At 31.3% G+C, this 16,195-nt stretch overlaps 1 protein-coding gene across 1 annotated transcript; it reads right to left on the bottom strand.

Annotated features, from left to right (window-relative positions):
* Positions 1-5,149: 5,149 nt before the first annotated feature.
* Positions 5,150-14,990, bottom strand: LOC134687899 (ryncolin-1-like). The gene is made up of 10 exons (XM_063548357.1): positions 14,900-14,990; positions 12,407-12,475; positions 11,747-11,818; positions 10,150-10,221; positions 8,775-8,834; positions 8,342-8,405; positions 7,969-7,978; positions 7,686-7,785; positions 6,531-6,695; positions 5,150-5,375 (listed from the first exon to the last, which is right to left on the bottom strand). Exons 1-10 carry the CDS (start codon positions 14,976-14,978, stop codon positions 5,158-5,160), a joined length of 909 nt encoding a protein of 302 aa, XP_063404427.1. The 5' UTR covers positions 14,979-14,990; the 3' UTR covers positions 5,150-5,157.
* Positions 14,991-16,195: the final 1,205 nt, after the last annotated feature.

Here is a 16,195-nt window from a genome sequence, read left to right on the forward strand (position 1 = left end):
ATAATGTTGTGTATGGTATATTTAGATCCCTCTACCAAGAAATTAGTTTTGCATACATATGTATTAAAAATTGCGATTTGTATCCATCGCAATTAAAGGTTTCAACGTTGTTTTCATTTAAGACTTGTTTATATAATGTGTATACAATTCAAACTGAAATTAATTATTTTCGAGTTTTTGATTTTATGAGTTGGTTATATAAAAAAAGTTATTTCTAATTTCTAATCTTTGTTGTTTCATTTTTGGAATGACGATAAGATCCTTTCACAAGTCTGCACTGTAAGATTATTGCCTCTCAGTGTCTTTGAAATAGGAGTACAGATCTAATGAATTATCCCCTAAGGTACAACGACAAGGAAAAGTCGTATGAAAGTCGGCAATTCTCGGGTGAATCCGCTACTCTTGAAGGTACGGAATCGGCCGAGTTGTATCGAATGGTCGCATGACTGCCGATCATTACCACTTGATTACATAACCTTCATCAATGCCGAAATATAGGTTTCGTTAAATGAATAGTTATCTATTAATTATGAAGAAAACTTAGGTTCCAACTCTCTCAGACACAATTGACCCTAGATGAATTTAGCTAATTTTTGTTTATGATAGTATAGCTCTCAAATAATTTCAGTTCTTTCAACATGCTTGCATTTAATATATTTGGCTTTGAGTGTTCATGATGAAGGTAAATCAAAAATTTGTTGTACGCAGGTACTTTATTACGGGTTGTTCTCCATTTTTTATAATATTAAAATAAAATCACTATTAGTACTGATAAAGACAAAACATGAAGATCTAACTGCAATACTAAATGTTGAACTTATTGGAATGAATTTGTGTAATGAAACTGTAAGTTTTTATCTCATTTTGTCGATGGGTTAGTATTGTCAATCTGCAGTTATTTTTGTGTAATGTTATGTCATTGTTTACATATTCTATTTTTTGGGGGGTATTTTTGTTGTCTGACTTATATAATTTGCTTTGTCTTTCACACTTGGTATCATCACTTCTGATTGATCAGACATATATTACTTATACAATATATTCGTGGCTTTTGTTATTGAAAGTTGAAAATAGGGTTTCCAGTAGAAAACATCTTAAATGATTTCTTAAAGATGTTTTGTGCAACATTTTTCTATTTGTTTTAATTGTGGTGTTTTCTTTACTCCTAGCGATTTTCTGTTTGCTCCTTGGATGTAGACATATTCTTAAATATATTATTTCTACTAAATAGGCTAGCAAATGTACGCCCCACTATTCAGTCTGAAATTGCCATAAAAGAGGATCGAAATACAACAGTGGGCTATTAGACTCATAGATCGAAAATAAACTGAAAACGCCATGGCTAAAAATGAAAAAGACAAACAAATAATAGTACACACAACATTCTTTATTTGGCCTTTTTAACTTTTTTTTGCATTCGAGCGTCACTGATGAGTCTTTTGTAGACGAGACGCGCGTCTGGCGTATATAATAAATTTAGTCCTGATATCTATTATGAGTTTATTCACATAGAAAACTAAAGATTAAGCAACACGATCCCTCCAAACACTGGGGGTGATCACAGGTGCTCCTGAAAGGTAATTAGATCCTGCGTCACAAGTGGCACCCGTCGTCTTGCTCATGTTATTACAAACCCGGTAAATAGTCGCTGCAGAAGAAAAACCAAATAGTTAACATTTAAATGTTTCCCAGTTTAACGCACGCTATGATATCGTATAAATGATATGGTGCTATGAATTTGATTTCAGTTTTATATTCAAAGATTAAATAATTCTCAAGACACGCTTGATATCAACTGAATATTTAGAAGATTTTGAATAGAATACATGTTTTTTATTCAAATTATCCCTTGATATGTCGTTACCGCTTTAGCGTGTCCCAGACGTAAACATGTTTATCAAAAACTCTATTATATTCATAAATCTTGTCTAACAATGGATACATAACACAATAAATTTTATTTGCAGCGTATCACTATACATATGGTTTCCGTCTCTACTCGTTTTCATGATGATATACGAAAAATTTAGAGACTTCTCGTTTTCACTGTTAAATACTTAAATTTATGTCTTCGTTTTGCTCTGTTTGTGCGCAGAATCTTTTTTCTTGAAATGACCAGGTTGCTAATGTTTTTGATGAAGTATAACAACTAGACGTACTAAAATGTAGGATGACATTAATTATGACATTTCTTTAGTTTTCAACATTGTGCTTTGTGTACTACTGCTTGTCTGCATGTCTTTCTCGTTTTTTAACCATGATGTTTTCACTTTATCATCAACTTATGAGTATGAATGTCTCTCTGGTATCTTTCTCCTCTCTTTTTATATCGGCAAAGAAATTGTTAGTTTGTTTTATAGAAAACGGTATATAACTGATTTAAATAGTTGGGTTTGGTATTTGTGTAATATTATATTGATTGTATCATTTTTTTGTAGATTAATGTGTAGCTACACATGTTTAATAAAGGCAACAGTAGTATACCGCTGTTCAAAACTCATAAATCCATGGACAGAAAACAAAATCGGGGTAACAAACCAAAACGGAGGGAAACGCATTATATATAAGAGGAGAACAACGACACAACACCGAAACGCAACACACACAGAAACGGACCAAGCAGCAGACCAAACACCACGAGAATAACAAATATAACATGAAACCAAATACATGAATTTGGGATAGACAAGTACCGTTCAACGTCTTATCTCAATATCTCAAAAATAAGAGAAAACACAAACGACTCAACGTTAAAATGCAACACACACAGAAACGAACAATAATATAACAATGGCCATCTTCCTGCCTTGGTACAGGACACTTTTAAAGGGGAATAAAAGTGGTGGGTTGAACCTGGTTTTATGGCATGTCAAACCTCGCACTTTAATGGCAAAGTTAAATATAACATTGAAATGACAACATAATATTACCAGACTACAATACCAATAAATAGGAGAACATATTAGACAAAGAAAAACATGATTAATAGATAACAAAAAGCATCAGGTTTAAAATTCAATACGCCAAAAACGCACCTTGTCCACACAAGACTCACCAGTGACGCCCAGATATAAAAGATCGAAAGTGAAAAAAGTACAAAGTTGTACAGCACTGAAGATCAAAAGTTGAAAAGGTTTCGCCAAATACGGCATTGTTTTTATGCCCGGGATAAGAACATTCTTATTATATAGAACAATTCATGCTATTGCAAACAGTAAATTTTATCAAATAAATATGAAAGAGATATACACAAAGAAACTGAATTATCAACTAATTACAGAAAACTAAACCCGAATACATAACGCCCAGATATAAAAGATCGAACGTGAAAAAGGTACAAAGTTGTACAGCACTGAAGATCAAAAGTTGAAAAGGTTTTGACAAATACGGCATTGTTTTTATGCACGGAATAAGAACATCCTTATTATATAGAATACTTAATGCTATTGCAAACATTAAATTTTAACAAATGGATATGAAACACATAATGAAACTGAAGTATTAACTAATTACAGAAAACTAAACCCAGTTTATCACAAAATAGACACACCCGAAACTTAAAACTGTATTTGACCTGTTACAATGGTCGATTGTTTACCCTGTATTTTTGTTTAGTTCCAATGTATTGACCTGACACCAAACTATTCAAAACTATTCAAATTAATGGAAGAACCATAGTTTCAACATTATATTGTCTTTTTCGAGCTTTCCACTAAGCTGTACATGTTCATATCTACAGAAAAGATATTCCTAAATTAATTTACAATAAAATCTTTACCACGAAAAACAGCAACACGAAAAAAAAATATGGTGAAAATCGGAAACAAAAATTGTCATTTACGGGCAATAACTCCTACATGAATAAAAAAAAACATGTAATAATTTTGACATGTTTGACGTATACGTAAATTTGTTAGAGCTTTTTTTCTCTATTAAAATTGGTTTAAAAATATTAGACAAAACTTGCATTTAACCCTATTTTATATTTTTAGCCACGTCTTCCATCTTGTTTGACAGTCGAGGTCATTCTTATTTAGCCAGTAGTGTGACGTTGTATTATGAATTGAATGTTCATGCCTAAGATTATTTACGTAAATATTTTTTCTGTGTATCTATTTTTATGTAAATAGAAGTGTGATAGGTCTTTGATAACATATTTTGATATCAAAGAACGGGTTCGATTGAAAACAAGAACTTGAGCTTTACAGTATGAGTACGCCTGGTCAATACATAATACTACACTTATTTTAGTTCAGTGTATTAACCATGTTAACCTAGCTGTGTACCTTTTTGTATTTGATACAAACTTCTGAACTGTTGCTTTTATTTCTTATTGTTTGATAAAACACTTGAATATTAACCATTGAAGAAGGTAATATAGAAATAAATACATTTTATGCAGACAATAGTTCAAATAAGTTTAAGTTTGAATAAGAGTTATGAAAATTATTTTTTCATGAAATAAAAGTAGCATTTTAACTAAGTTGTTTTTGAAAATTATTGTCTTTTGAACAAAAATATAAATGATATTACTTCAATTTAACTTAAAGTAAAACATTTTAATGTTATTATCGAAGGAAAAAGGTTTTGGTATTTCAAAAATTCTGATAGAACATAATACTTTATAACTTAGTTAAACTCACATTATTATTATCTACTTTCTATTACTACTTTCCTTTTTATTTCACAATTTTCATTGGTCTATTTGATTCAGTATTTCAAATTTTAGATTCTTCCAAACAGCACAAAACAAGCAAATTATCCCTGAATATATGAAGCTGCCATGTTTTTATCTCTTGCAAACTAAAACCAAAGAAACCAAATTTTGAAACAAAATCTCATGATCCTTTAAACAAACCATTATGGGTATTTCTTTGTACGCCATACCAACAGTTCCACGTCCGTAAGAAAATTTACGCCTTGCTTATTTCAATTTACGCCATGTTTACTGCTTATTTCTTCGCCCGTAAGGACTACAAATTTACGTTTCCTGTTCGCCTACGCTTGGATCTAGACACGAAACTACCACTTACGCTTGGTTTACGCCTTATTTTCAGGCGTAATACGCATTATAATCTCGTAAGGGTCCCTTCCTCTTAAAAAAAAAATAACACAATTCGCATCTTGTATCTATAAATTTAATCACAGAAACGTCTTTTAGTTGATTTTTCTGATCTTCATTTCAGCTTTGATAAAATCAAAAGCAAACCATCTCATTTTAGATTTTTTCAAGTCCAGATTTAGAGAAACATAACTGCAGTTGTCATTCCACCATGGCCCAACGTTGATGATAGTAGCACAGTTACCACTTCTAGAATCATTGTCTCTGTCCTTGGTGGTGAATGATTTACCATTGTTGTAATTCATTCTGTTTGCTACAATTATTTTTCTAGACTATAAAGCAATCAATTTAAAACCCACACACAAACACATATACTATCGAGAGAAAAAAATAGTATATGTTTTTTTGGCACATGTTATAGTTAAGACATATGTTTTTCTGATGATAATTAACTTAGTCTTACTGTCTCTTTTACTCTGAATGTATCTTTTTGGAAGATTAGTGTAGTACGTTTTAAGCTACATAAATAAGACTTATACACATAATTAAACGTCGAAAAAGTATAAAAATATCTAACCTGCAGAATGATATAGATAAGTTAACCCCTTAAAAAAAGACTTCCTGTAATATTGTTCAATACTATCAACTCATAACTACATGTATTTGTAAATAAATATTTTAGGAATTACACAATTTTATTTTATTTGACTGTTTTTTTTTTTTATAATTTTAATGAAAAGTTATCTACATAACAAACCAGGCTTATTTTTTATCATATAAATTTTTGGATTTACCTTATAAACATTCTTTTGTAAAAATGCTCTCTAATGTCTAAATAATTCTGAATTTTACTATAATGTGATCTTAGCTGTATTTGGCAAAACGTTTAGGAATTGTGGTCCTCGATGCTCTTCAAATTCGTACTTTATTTGGCCTTTTTAACTATTTTGGATTCCAGCGTCACTGATGTGTCTTTTGTAGACGAAACGCGCGTCTAGCGTATATATAAAATTTAGTCCTGGTATATCTATGTCAACATCAAACGTCATATTTGTAGGCTGATGCTGTGAGTAATCAAGCATGCGTATTATGACAATCTCCACTGTCATTTTTATTTTTATTTATAGGGAAACATAATTGATCAAATCAATTAAAGCGCCAGTAAAATAAGTCTGTTTATATTGATAATAAGAGGTTGTGAATGTTCCTTACAGTCAAAATAGAATATCTCAACATCACAGTGAATTATGTTACTTTACAGAAATGTAATGTTGCAATATAGATGTATATAAACATAAATAGACAAACAATAACCTCATTTGTATTGAATGTATTTAAGCGGAAGACACAGACAGAAGGATAAGATAAAGCAAATTGATATCGGCCACAATAACTCTAATAATCCTTGATCTAATTGTAAAGTTGCTTGAAAGACATAAACAAATACCTACACCTACATTTTTCATACCTGCAGTTCCTGTGTAATCACCAATAGTTAATTTGTACTTGGAATTTTCATCACCAACAACAAACGTCTTATAAACTGCATATGTCTTTAGATATTTGGTATTAACCAAGTCCACTTTAAGTTCATATTTACCACTTGAGGTCAGGATATTCAAATATTTGTTACCTATTTCGTAAATGTTTTTAGTTAAGATTATTATATGAGAACGTAAAGCTTTATCTATCAACTGATTTCATTGTCTCATTGACAATCCGACCATTTCTATATTCATTTTGGTTTGTCGTATGTTATAATTTTTGAAATTAGAAAATTTATTGATGTAGAAAGAAAAAAAAACATAATTGTTTTCATGTTTATTTTAATAAAGAGTTTAACAGGGATGTCAACGAGTACTCGGGCATTGCTCAATAGTACAAGGAACCGAATAACAAAATTAAATTCCATTGTTATGGTTTCCTTAAGGACAATGTGCCCGTATTTCTATAACTTATTTTGGTAGGATTATTCAATAGAAATCACATAATAGAAATTGTTAAAACGTTTACCAAGTGTATCACGATCAACAGATTTGCAAAAGGAGAATACTTGACTATCACAAATTTTGCCATATTGCGTGTACGTCATTTCAATTTGTCTTCATTTTTCTACAGACTTTATGTACATTCAATCGTGACCCTAGAAGATATCTTAGTTGCAATTTATTAATATGTTATTCTTATTTTAAAATTTTGCAACACATACTCGGGAGCAACATAATTGGACAAACTGTGATTGACAATAAGGTGACACAAGCATTTAATATTTTGCAGAATTTGGTATCAATTAGCTCGTCAAAATCATGAAGATACCAGGCTTTTTCTTCAGATTATGATAAATTAACATGAAAATGTTTATCACATATGATGTCGTTAATAAAAATTGAACTTACAAAGAATGAAAAGAAAGTGTTTACAGCTAAGTACGTAAATCAATGTTAACTCTTTTTACTGTACTACATTTGCGGAAACAAAGTCTTTCCTTCTATTAATAGTTGTTCGCAGTTCTGCATATTTGAAGCAAAGTCTGAATTTTTAAATCAGAGTAATTGAGGCCTATGAATAACTGATGAATGACTACTTGTGTAGATATTATAAAAATCCCCAAACGTCGAATTACCTAGCCAGTATTCTTTTTGTACATCACCAAATCCGTCTTTGTACTCGTTCCAAGTTCTACCAAAGAAGTCCGTAGATCCATCGATTCTTCTCTGAATAACCTGTAAATATCATTTTCTACCAAATTATTAAAACAAACCACAAATATCAAATATTAATGTATTGTGGATGTTGAAATATTATTTTCAAAGTAAATCTTTCGAAATGAAATGAAGGTTGAATATAACAAAATCTACTGAAAAGCTCCATCTAAGGAATAACTTGAAACAAAAAGGTCTGTGTACCAATAATGTCCTAATATGAGCGTGAACAATCAAAGATAAAAATTTCTAGGCTTGTAAATACGTTAGGCATAATAAGCGAAGGAGATTACTAATAAAGATAATACATAAGATAAACCGACGAATTGTTTTTGCAATTGCAGGTAGGCAGAATATCAAAAAGAGAAGAGGTAGAAATCTTTGATAATGAAAGAGTTTGATGTTTGACGCCTTTTCATCATTTTTTTTTTCAACATAAGAGTCAAAGCTGAACCTGATATATTTTGGATCAAACTCCATAACATTCCAATGTGATTTACGTCAAACAAAAGAATTCGAAAAATAAATACATCAGGGATGGGCCCGATTTTTAGTGTAACGATTAATTATCGATTACTTTGAATTCGTTATGTTACTACTTATTCCACTACAGTCTTTGTACTTCTTGGGAGCACATACATCTGAATTTGAAAGAAAATTAAACATTTTGTAAATAAATATACAGCGCCTTGGTTGTTTGAGAGACAACTATTTAATGGTATCAAACATTTGTATTTTTAATGTTTTATTAAATGTAAAAGTTATAATAGCATTAAAGAAATCATATACTGTGGATTTATTATTATTCGTTGGATATCAAAATTCGTGGCTTTCGAAGGTAACAGGTGAACTACGAATTAAAATGTTCAACGAATTACAAATGTTCTATAGCTCTGTGTGCAGAGATCGATAAAACTACGAATCAAATATCCACAAAAATGCAAGTTTTCCTCAGTCCAGGAAAATTGATACCAACAAGAATAATTTCACAAATGAACGTGTTCACTTACCTCTTACACCTTTTTTGATCAGATCAACAATTCTGGAAGTTTCTTTCTGACCTTTAGATTCTACAAGTATAGGATTTGAAGTCATTAAATTTGTATGTTTGCACCTCATTTTATCTTATGAACCGACAAAATAATGCATTTCCTGAACAGTTTTACCGCTTAAAGATTTAAAGATTATAAAGAAACTAAGGTATCAACCCTTTATTGCAATGACGACTTATATGTATTTGTCCTATTGCTATTAACTCTCTTTTTTTCAATTTATATACACTCTTCGCTATTGAATATTTGAGATGAGCTTGTCTGATAAGGTAAATCAAGAAAAGCGTCGAACGCATTAATGTATTTAATCGTTTTATTCTTAACATCATGTATTCTATATCGCTTCTAGTAGACAATTAGTGCCCAATGGTATTAACAGCAGTAAATACTTCGTCACTGACATAATTCATACAAAACGATTTAAAAATTGTGCGTTTATAAATTCAAAATTATTAAGAAATAAGGTTTTAACTCCTTCAGACATAGTTTACATCGTATGTATTTTGGCTCAAATTGTTCGACCTTTTTTGGTCAAAAAGCTTTTCAACTGTTTTTGGATTAAACAGCCGTTGTCTTCGAATATTTACTTTAGCATTCATGATGAAGGAAAATCAAGAAAAATACTTCTGCCGTAATAATATATTATGAAGGCTGTGGAGAAGATACCAAGGGGAAATGAGAGAAAATCATTAGGCGGAAAACACGTATAACTTTAACAATTATGTTTGTAATGTTTGTCTGTACCCAAAATGAAAACTAGCAATTTAGAAACATCTCATACTGTTGAGGTTTCATTTAGGAATGACTGTAAAAAATTTCAGTCTATGAAGAAATAACATAAAAAATATGGTGCACAATAAATAATTCGCGTAGCGGGTTATTTTAAAGTGTGCATCACATTTTGTATGTTATTTCGAATAGACAGAAAAATATTACAATCATTTCTTATAATTTAATTCTATATTTCATTTTTAAACGGAAGAAAACCATGAAAAAAAAACGTTGATGACGTCATGGTCACATGACAACATTATGTATATAAGCTGAAAAAACATAACATCGTCAGCTAGTCAGAAGACGCGTTCAATTCAAAATTAATATATTGAGGTTTATCAATAAAAATACAAACGGAAACAGACATATTGTTTATTATTTGATTTCGTTTATCACCCAGTTAAGTTATTGTATGAATGCTATTCAATACATTTATGTGTTTCTTTGTCAGCTATATATAAGCAGCTGGTATTATTTCAGAGAGATCTATCTTCAAACATTTCATTCTATAATATTCGGTCGATGGTTTGTACTAATGTACATTTATTTGTTAATATACCTTCAATTATCCACGTAAGCTCCTTCCTAAGCATCTTGTTCTTCTTCACGATTTCTTTATAAACATTTATATCTACAAGTGAAAATGAGATGCCAAATTTAGTGACTAGAAAGAAATTCTGTTATTGCAACTATAATTTAGCACACAACATTTGAAATTAGTAAGCATGCAGCTATTCTGTAGATTATCTACATCCATGTGGCCAATATTAAACCAATATTATCAAGATGCTTGATTTCTTGATTGACAACATATTTGTTACGTTCGGAGGACGTGTTTTTCAACAGACTGTCGGCATCCCAATGGGAACAAACTGTGCCCCTCTACTTGCTGACTTGTTTCTTTATTATTATGAGGCTGACTTCATGCAGGAACTTCTTAGGAAGAAAGATAAGAAGTTAGCAATATCCTTTAACTCTACTTTCCGCTATATAGATGACGTTCTTTCACTAAACAATTCAAAATTTGGTGCATATGTGGATCGCATCTATCCCATCGAATTGGAGATAAAGGATACTACAGATACAGTTAAGTCGGCTTCATATCTTGACTTACATCTAGAAATTGACAATGAGGGTCGGTTGAAGACAAAACTTTACGACAAAAGAGATGATTTCAGCTTTCCAATTGTGAACTTTCCATTTCTAAGTAGCAACATTCCAGCAGCACCTGCATACGGGGTATATATCTCCCAATTGATACGATATTCCCGTGCTTGCATTTCCTATCATGATTTTCTTGATAGAGGGTTACTGCTCACAAGGAAGCTATTAAACCAAGAGTTCCAAATGGTGAAGTTGAAATCATCCCTTCGTAAATTTTACGGACGCCATCACGAGTTGGTTGACCTTTATGGAATAACCGTTTCACAAATGATATCGGATATGTTCCTTGCGTCGTAACTACAATCCCCTTCCCTTTCATGAATTTCACCTACCGAATTAGACTATTTACCGGATTTGTAATCACATAAGCAACACGACGGGTGCCGCATGTGGAGCAGGATCTGCTTACCCTTCCGGAGCACCTGAGATCACCCCTAGTTTTTGGTGGGGTTCGTGCTGTTTATTCTTTAGTTTTCTATGTTGTGTCATGTGTACTATTGTTTTTCTGTTTGTCTTTTTCATTTTTAGCCATGGCGTTGTCAGTTTGTTTTAGATTTACGAGTTTGACTGTCCCTTTGGTGTCTTTCGTCCCTCTTTTAAAGGGTAATTATGTGTTAACAAACCACCTTATATATTTAATAAAACTTGATATCATTTAACATGTTAAAATATAAGTATATTTAGCCGCTCTCAATAAATGTACTTGAATGTACGGCTTGTATTCTACAGTGCATTATTCATATTTGTGACAAGTAAGGATTTGAGTGGCGGGTAATGCACGCATAACATGCATAGCAAGGACACTTATACTGTCGACGGCTACAGTATTGCTTCTTTCGAGCTCATTCGATCCTTCGGTTTCTTTTTGTTACCTTTATTGGTCATCATAATCTATTTATGAATTTTAAGCTTTGAATGTTTCAACGAAAAAGTTTGGAACATGATTCCAAGCTAACAATGGAGAAAATATATTGGTAAATCAATGTACATACTTTTGAGAATGGTGTTTGTATTCTGCAATAGTTGTTTAACAGTCTGATCGGGATTTTCATGTACACAACTACCTGTAATTTCAAAAAGTAAATGAATTGCTAGCATAAGACATGTGTTAGATGTATAAACGAAATCATATGACGTGTTGCTATTTTGAATTTTGTCCTTTTACAGTATTGACGTATATATCCCTATCACTACATTTGAGAAGAATTGTGTTTGAAGATCATTTATTTGAAACTTTACCATAATCTAAAGGTTCATATGTTGAAAAAAAATGTAATAACTAAAAGAAGCTAATTGTACAGGTGTAAATCAACTCATTCAGGAGAAATTTTGGGAGGAATACGACATTTTGTCCATGAAATCTGAACATTGCGATTGGAGTTACTAGCCTAAAATCGCTTAAAGTGTTATTTATTTATTTTATTTTTTTATTAAAAAGGAAAACAAGCTTCTTAATAATTAAAAGAAGTGTTATTCAAACTGATACATATCCAATAACATGAGTTGACATTATTAGATTTTTATGACAATTAAACAAGCCAAAATGTACTTTGATTAGAGTGATGGTTACCTACTTTTTTTTAAAATTTGAAAGTTGTTTTTTAAACTAAGGTAAGGGGAGAAGAACACTGAATAAATTATCTTCTTCTTACCTTGCAATATGCTCATCAGTTCATCTATCCTCCCGTCATCCACAGACAATTCATCTTTGTTTCTTGTCCCTACAATGAAATCAGTACCAAGATTTCTAGAAAAATAGATAAGTAGGTCTAAATTAATTTCACAGTTGCAACGTTATTTCTATTCTAAGCTGGTCATGATTATGACATGTCAGAATTATTTTCAATTAATTATTTTTGAAAATATAATTTTTTTTCTATGTGTATTTGTTCCAATGACAAAAAAAAAGGTAAATTCGTTTGCGCGTGAAAGTCAATACATTATTAGTTTGTGGTGTACATCATTGAAATCTTATTTACAAATTTGCAGATTAATTAAGAAATAATTCATGGGGGCTTGAATATATCGTGATTTTACCACGGGTTGGCCCTTTATGACAAATATTTTACCCTGAGCGATAGCGAGGGGTAACATATCGGCATAAAGGGACAACCCGTGGTAAAATCTAGATATATTCAAGCCCCCATGAATTATTTCGATTCTAATAGGTCAAATACGGCAATTCTTTTGGATCGAAGCGCTCTAGGCGGAGGCAAATATTTGCCATTCCCATAAATAAACGCACTATCAAATTGGCGTAAAAGAACGGAGCAAACTGAATTAGTGACATGCTTAAACTATTTAAAATAACGCATATAGATAGTTTTGAATTATTTTAAATGATAATTTACTTATATGTCTTAAATGTTTAAACAAATATGGCTTATAACACATTTTAGCATTGTTTGTTTACGTTGCCATGTTGTGATGATTTTAGGTTTTTCAAGCGTGTATTTTCCCGTAAAATCCTCATATTCTAACGTCATCGTATTATGAGGTCGCGAAACTCATTCATAAAAAAGCATATGACGTGGGAGTACGATCGGAACAGCCCATGCAATATATTCAAATTTTACCACGGGTGTGTACTCAAAGCGTTTGAAGGACGTCATGTTAGAATTTATGATAACCTATTAAAATTACTAGCATTTAAATATACATATATATGTCGACAACTTTTCTTCAATTATTTGCAATGTTGTGTAAATAAGAAAAATAAGTTATATTCTTGAACAACAGAAGGTCACCAACAGGTCTTCAATGTAGCGAGAAATTTCTGCACCCGGAGGCGTCCTTCAGCTGGTCCCTTATGTAAATATATATATAAATTATCTACATATAGGTAGTTAAAAATTCCAAGAATATAACTTATTTCTCTCATTTACACAAAATTGCAAATCATTAAAGAAAAGTTGTCGACCAAAATAGAGGTTGCTAGAAATTAATTTGACACATTGTTGGAATTAAATTTTCATAAAAGATGAAAATTACTAATGTATATGCAACATTTGAGATTACACCCCGTTTTTGTAAGGGTTCCTGTTTCGTAGTCTTAAGTTTTCTCTGTTCTGCCTTGTGTACTATTATTCGTCAGTTTGTCTTTGTCTTTTTAGCCATGGTGTTCTTATTCTATTTTCAATCTACGAGTTTGACATTTCCTTTGGTACCTTTCGCCCCTCTTTTGAAAATAATCATAACTTGTTTGTAAAGAGCATTGAAAAAATTTGCAACGTCTCGCGTACACTCTTACCCAATGTCAAATTGCAACCCTCTATTTTATCATTTGTAGTCCTTGAAATGCCGAAAAACAAAATCTCTTTTTGGATTACTTCTTTAAATACTAGTGATTTGTAAAATTTCGGCTGGTCTCTTTAAAATTTTGCAATGTCCATAACAAACGCTCGATAACGCTATTTATTTCATGAACTGAACATTATCTGATTAATGTCTGACTCCTCACAATAGTTCTAGTCCTTTCATTGCAATGTCCTGTAGCTTATTAAAGGAGGAAACATCTCCCCATATTTTTCTCTGTTTATCATTAGATCTTTTGTAAATATCACAGCCCTTACGCGTAGATGAATAAATTCGATGCCTTTCTTCAGATTCCTCAATCAATACATATTAACTTATAAAAGTTATCTTTTTTCCATATACTATAAACAAATTATTGAATATCATTGTTATTATGCATAACGATACATTGCCCATGTATGAGCTGTTGTTCGTAAAGGTTTAGAAGTGGAGCAAACATGATGATACACCATCACGGTAATAACATCATCCCTATCAAAACAGAATGCATTAAGGGATTGCGCGAATAACAATCAAACTGGAAATTTAACTCAGGTACAACAGAATATATTAAAAAGTTTCTGCTTTGCAAAATGCATCTGTCCTGTCACTACACTATGATGAGTAAAAAAACACTTGTCACTTGACTAGGACAAATGGAAAAATGCACGGCCATCCATGATATATTGTTATATTTTCTTTCGCAAAAGGTTTCCGCCAGCATTTGCAATAGGGATAAACCTAAGAAATATTTTAATAAGCACTACTCTAATGTGATCTAAATAGCGCATGGAACAAATGAATATAAAAAATATATGTAAAAGTACTTGACCCAATACAAAGTTACTTACCTCGTACATTCACTTCGGTGTAACAGCATACATGTACAGCGATAATCATTATAGAAAGCAAAGAATAAAAAATAAACATGTTGAATGAAGTTCAAATGTTTGTCCGTCGACTCTTACTAGAAACAATACCCGTAATATTAAAATTCAGCTTGCGTGCAACTAGAATTTGTTTATATTTCGCTACACCTGTCGCATTTACTGTTAAAAATGTTAAATGCAATATGATATTTGAAAGGATTTTCTAAAATTTTCAAATAAAATTCATCACGTTCGATATCTTAAATTGCTGTTAAAAATTCGTTTGCGCGTGAAAGTCAATACATTATTAGTTTGTGGTGTACATCATTGAAATCTTATTTACAAATTTGCAGATTGATTTATGATAACCTATTAAAATTACTAGCATTTAAATATACATATATATGTCGACAACTTTTCTTCAATTATTTGCTATGTAAATTTTTAAATTGTTTATAATCTTGGTACTTTTGATAACTATTGTATGCACATTGAACGACAAATTTATGTGACGTATATAATTTTTCTGACGTCAGACACTCAAATCAATCCATGTGTTCGTAGATAGTAGATGTTTTTGTGTCCTGTTAAATTGTTATACGATGATGACTGATGTACCCATATTTTGACTATTTTATTAAGTGTGACTGTTTATTTAACGCATCATGTTAATGTAGCGGAATTTGATGAGACTGTTATTAAAGTGAGAGGGTTAGCGCTATAGAACCAGGTTTAATCCACCCTTTTCTACATTTGAAAATGCCTGCACCAAGTCAGGAATATGACAGTTCTTGTCCATTCGTTTTTAATGCGTTTTGTTTTTTGATTTTGCCATGTGATTATGGACTTTCCAAAAAGTGTTCAGCGTTGGTAGTAGATCATGATTGTTCGGGTTGATTTGTTACGGAACTTCAGAGAGATAGACATTGTGTAGAAAACCTATCTTTACTTGTAAACCTGGCGTTATGTTTGGTATTGTTGAGTTGCTGACATACATTCTAAGACTGTTTTTATTAATTTAAGCTTTTCTGACTTATTTGCTGTATATGTTGTTTACAACTTAACACATACAGAATATATTTATTCATTTTAGAACACATTTCTAGTTAATAGTTTTAACCAAAAAAATACGGTTAGCGAATGATATGAATGGGGCTTAGTGAAAAGAGGATAATGGACTAAACAATGATGCATAGAGAAAAATAGGAAAATAGGAACAAGCAGTAAAGAATAAAAGATAAATAGCATAGAAAAGAGAACAGTGGAGAAAATAAAGAT

Source organism: Mytilus trossulus, chromosome 10 (genome assembly GCF_036588685.1).
Source record: "Mytilus trossulus isolate FHL-02 chromosome 10, PNRI_Mtr1.1.1.hap1, whole genome shotgun sequence".
NCBI lineage: Eukaryota > Metazoa > Mollusca > Bivalvia > Mytilida > Mytilidae > Mytilus > Mytilus trossulus.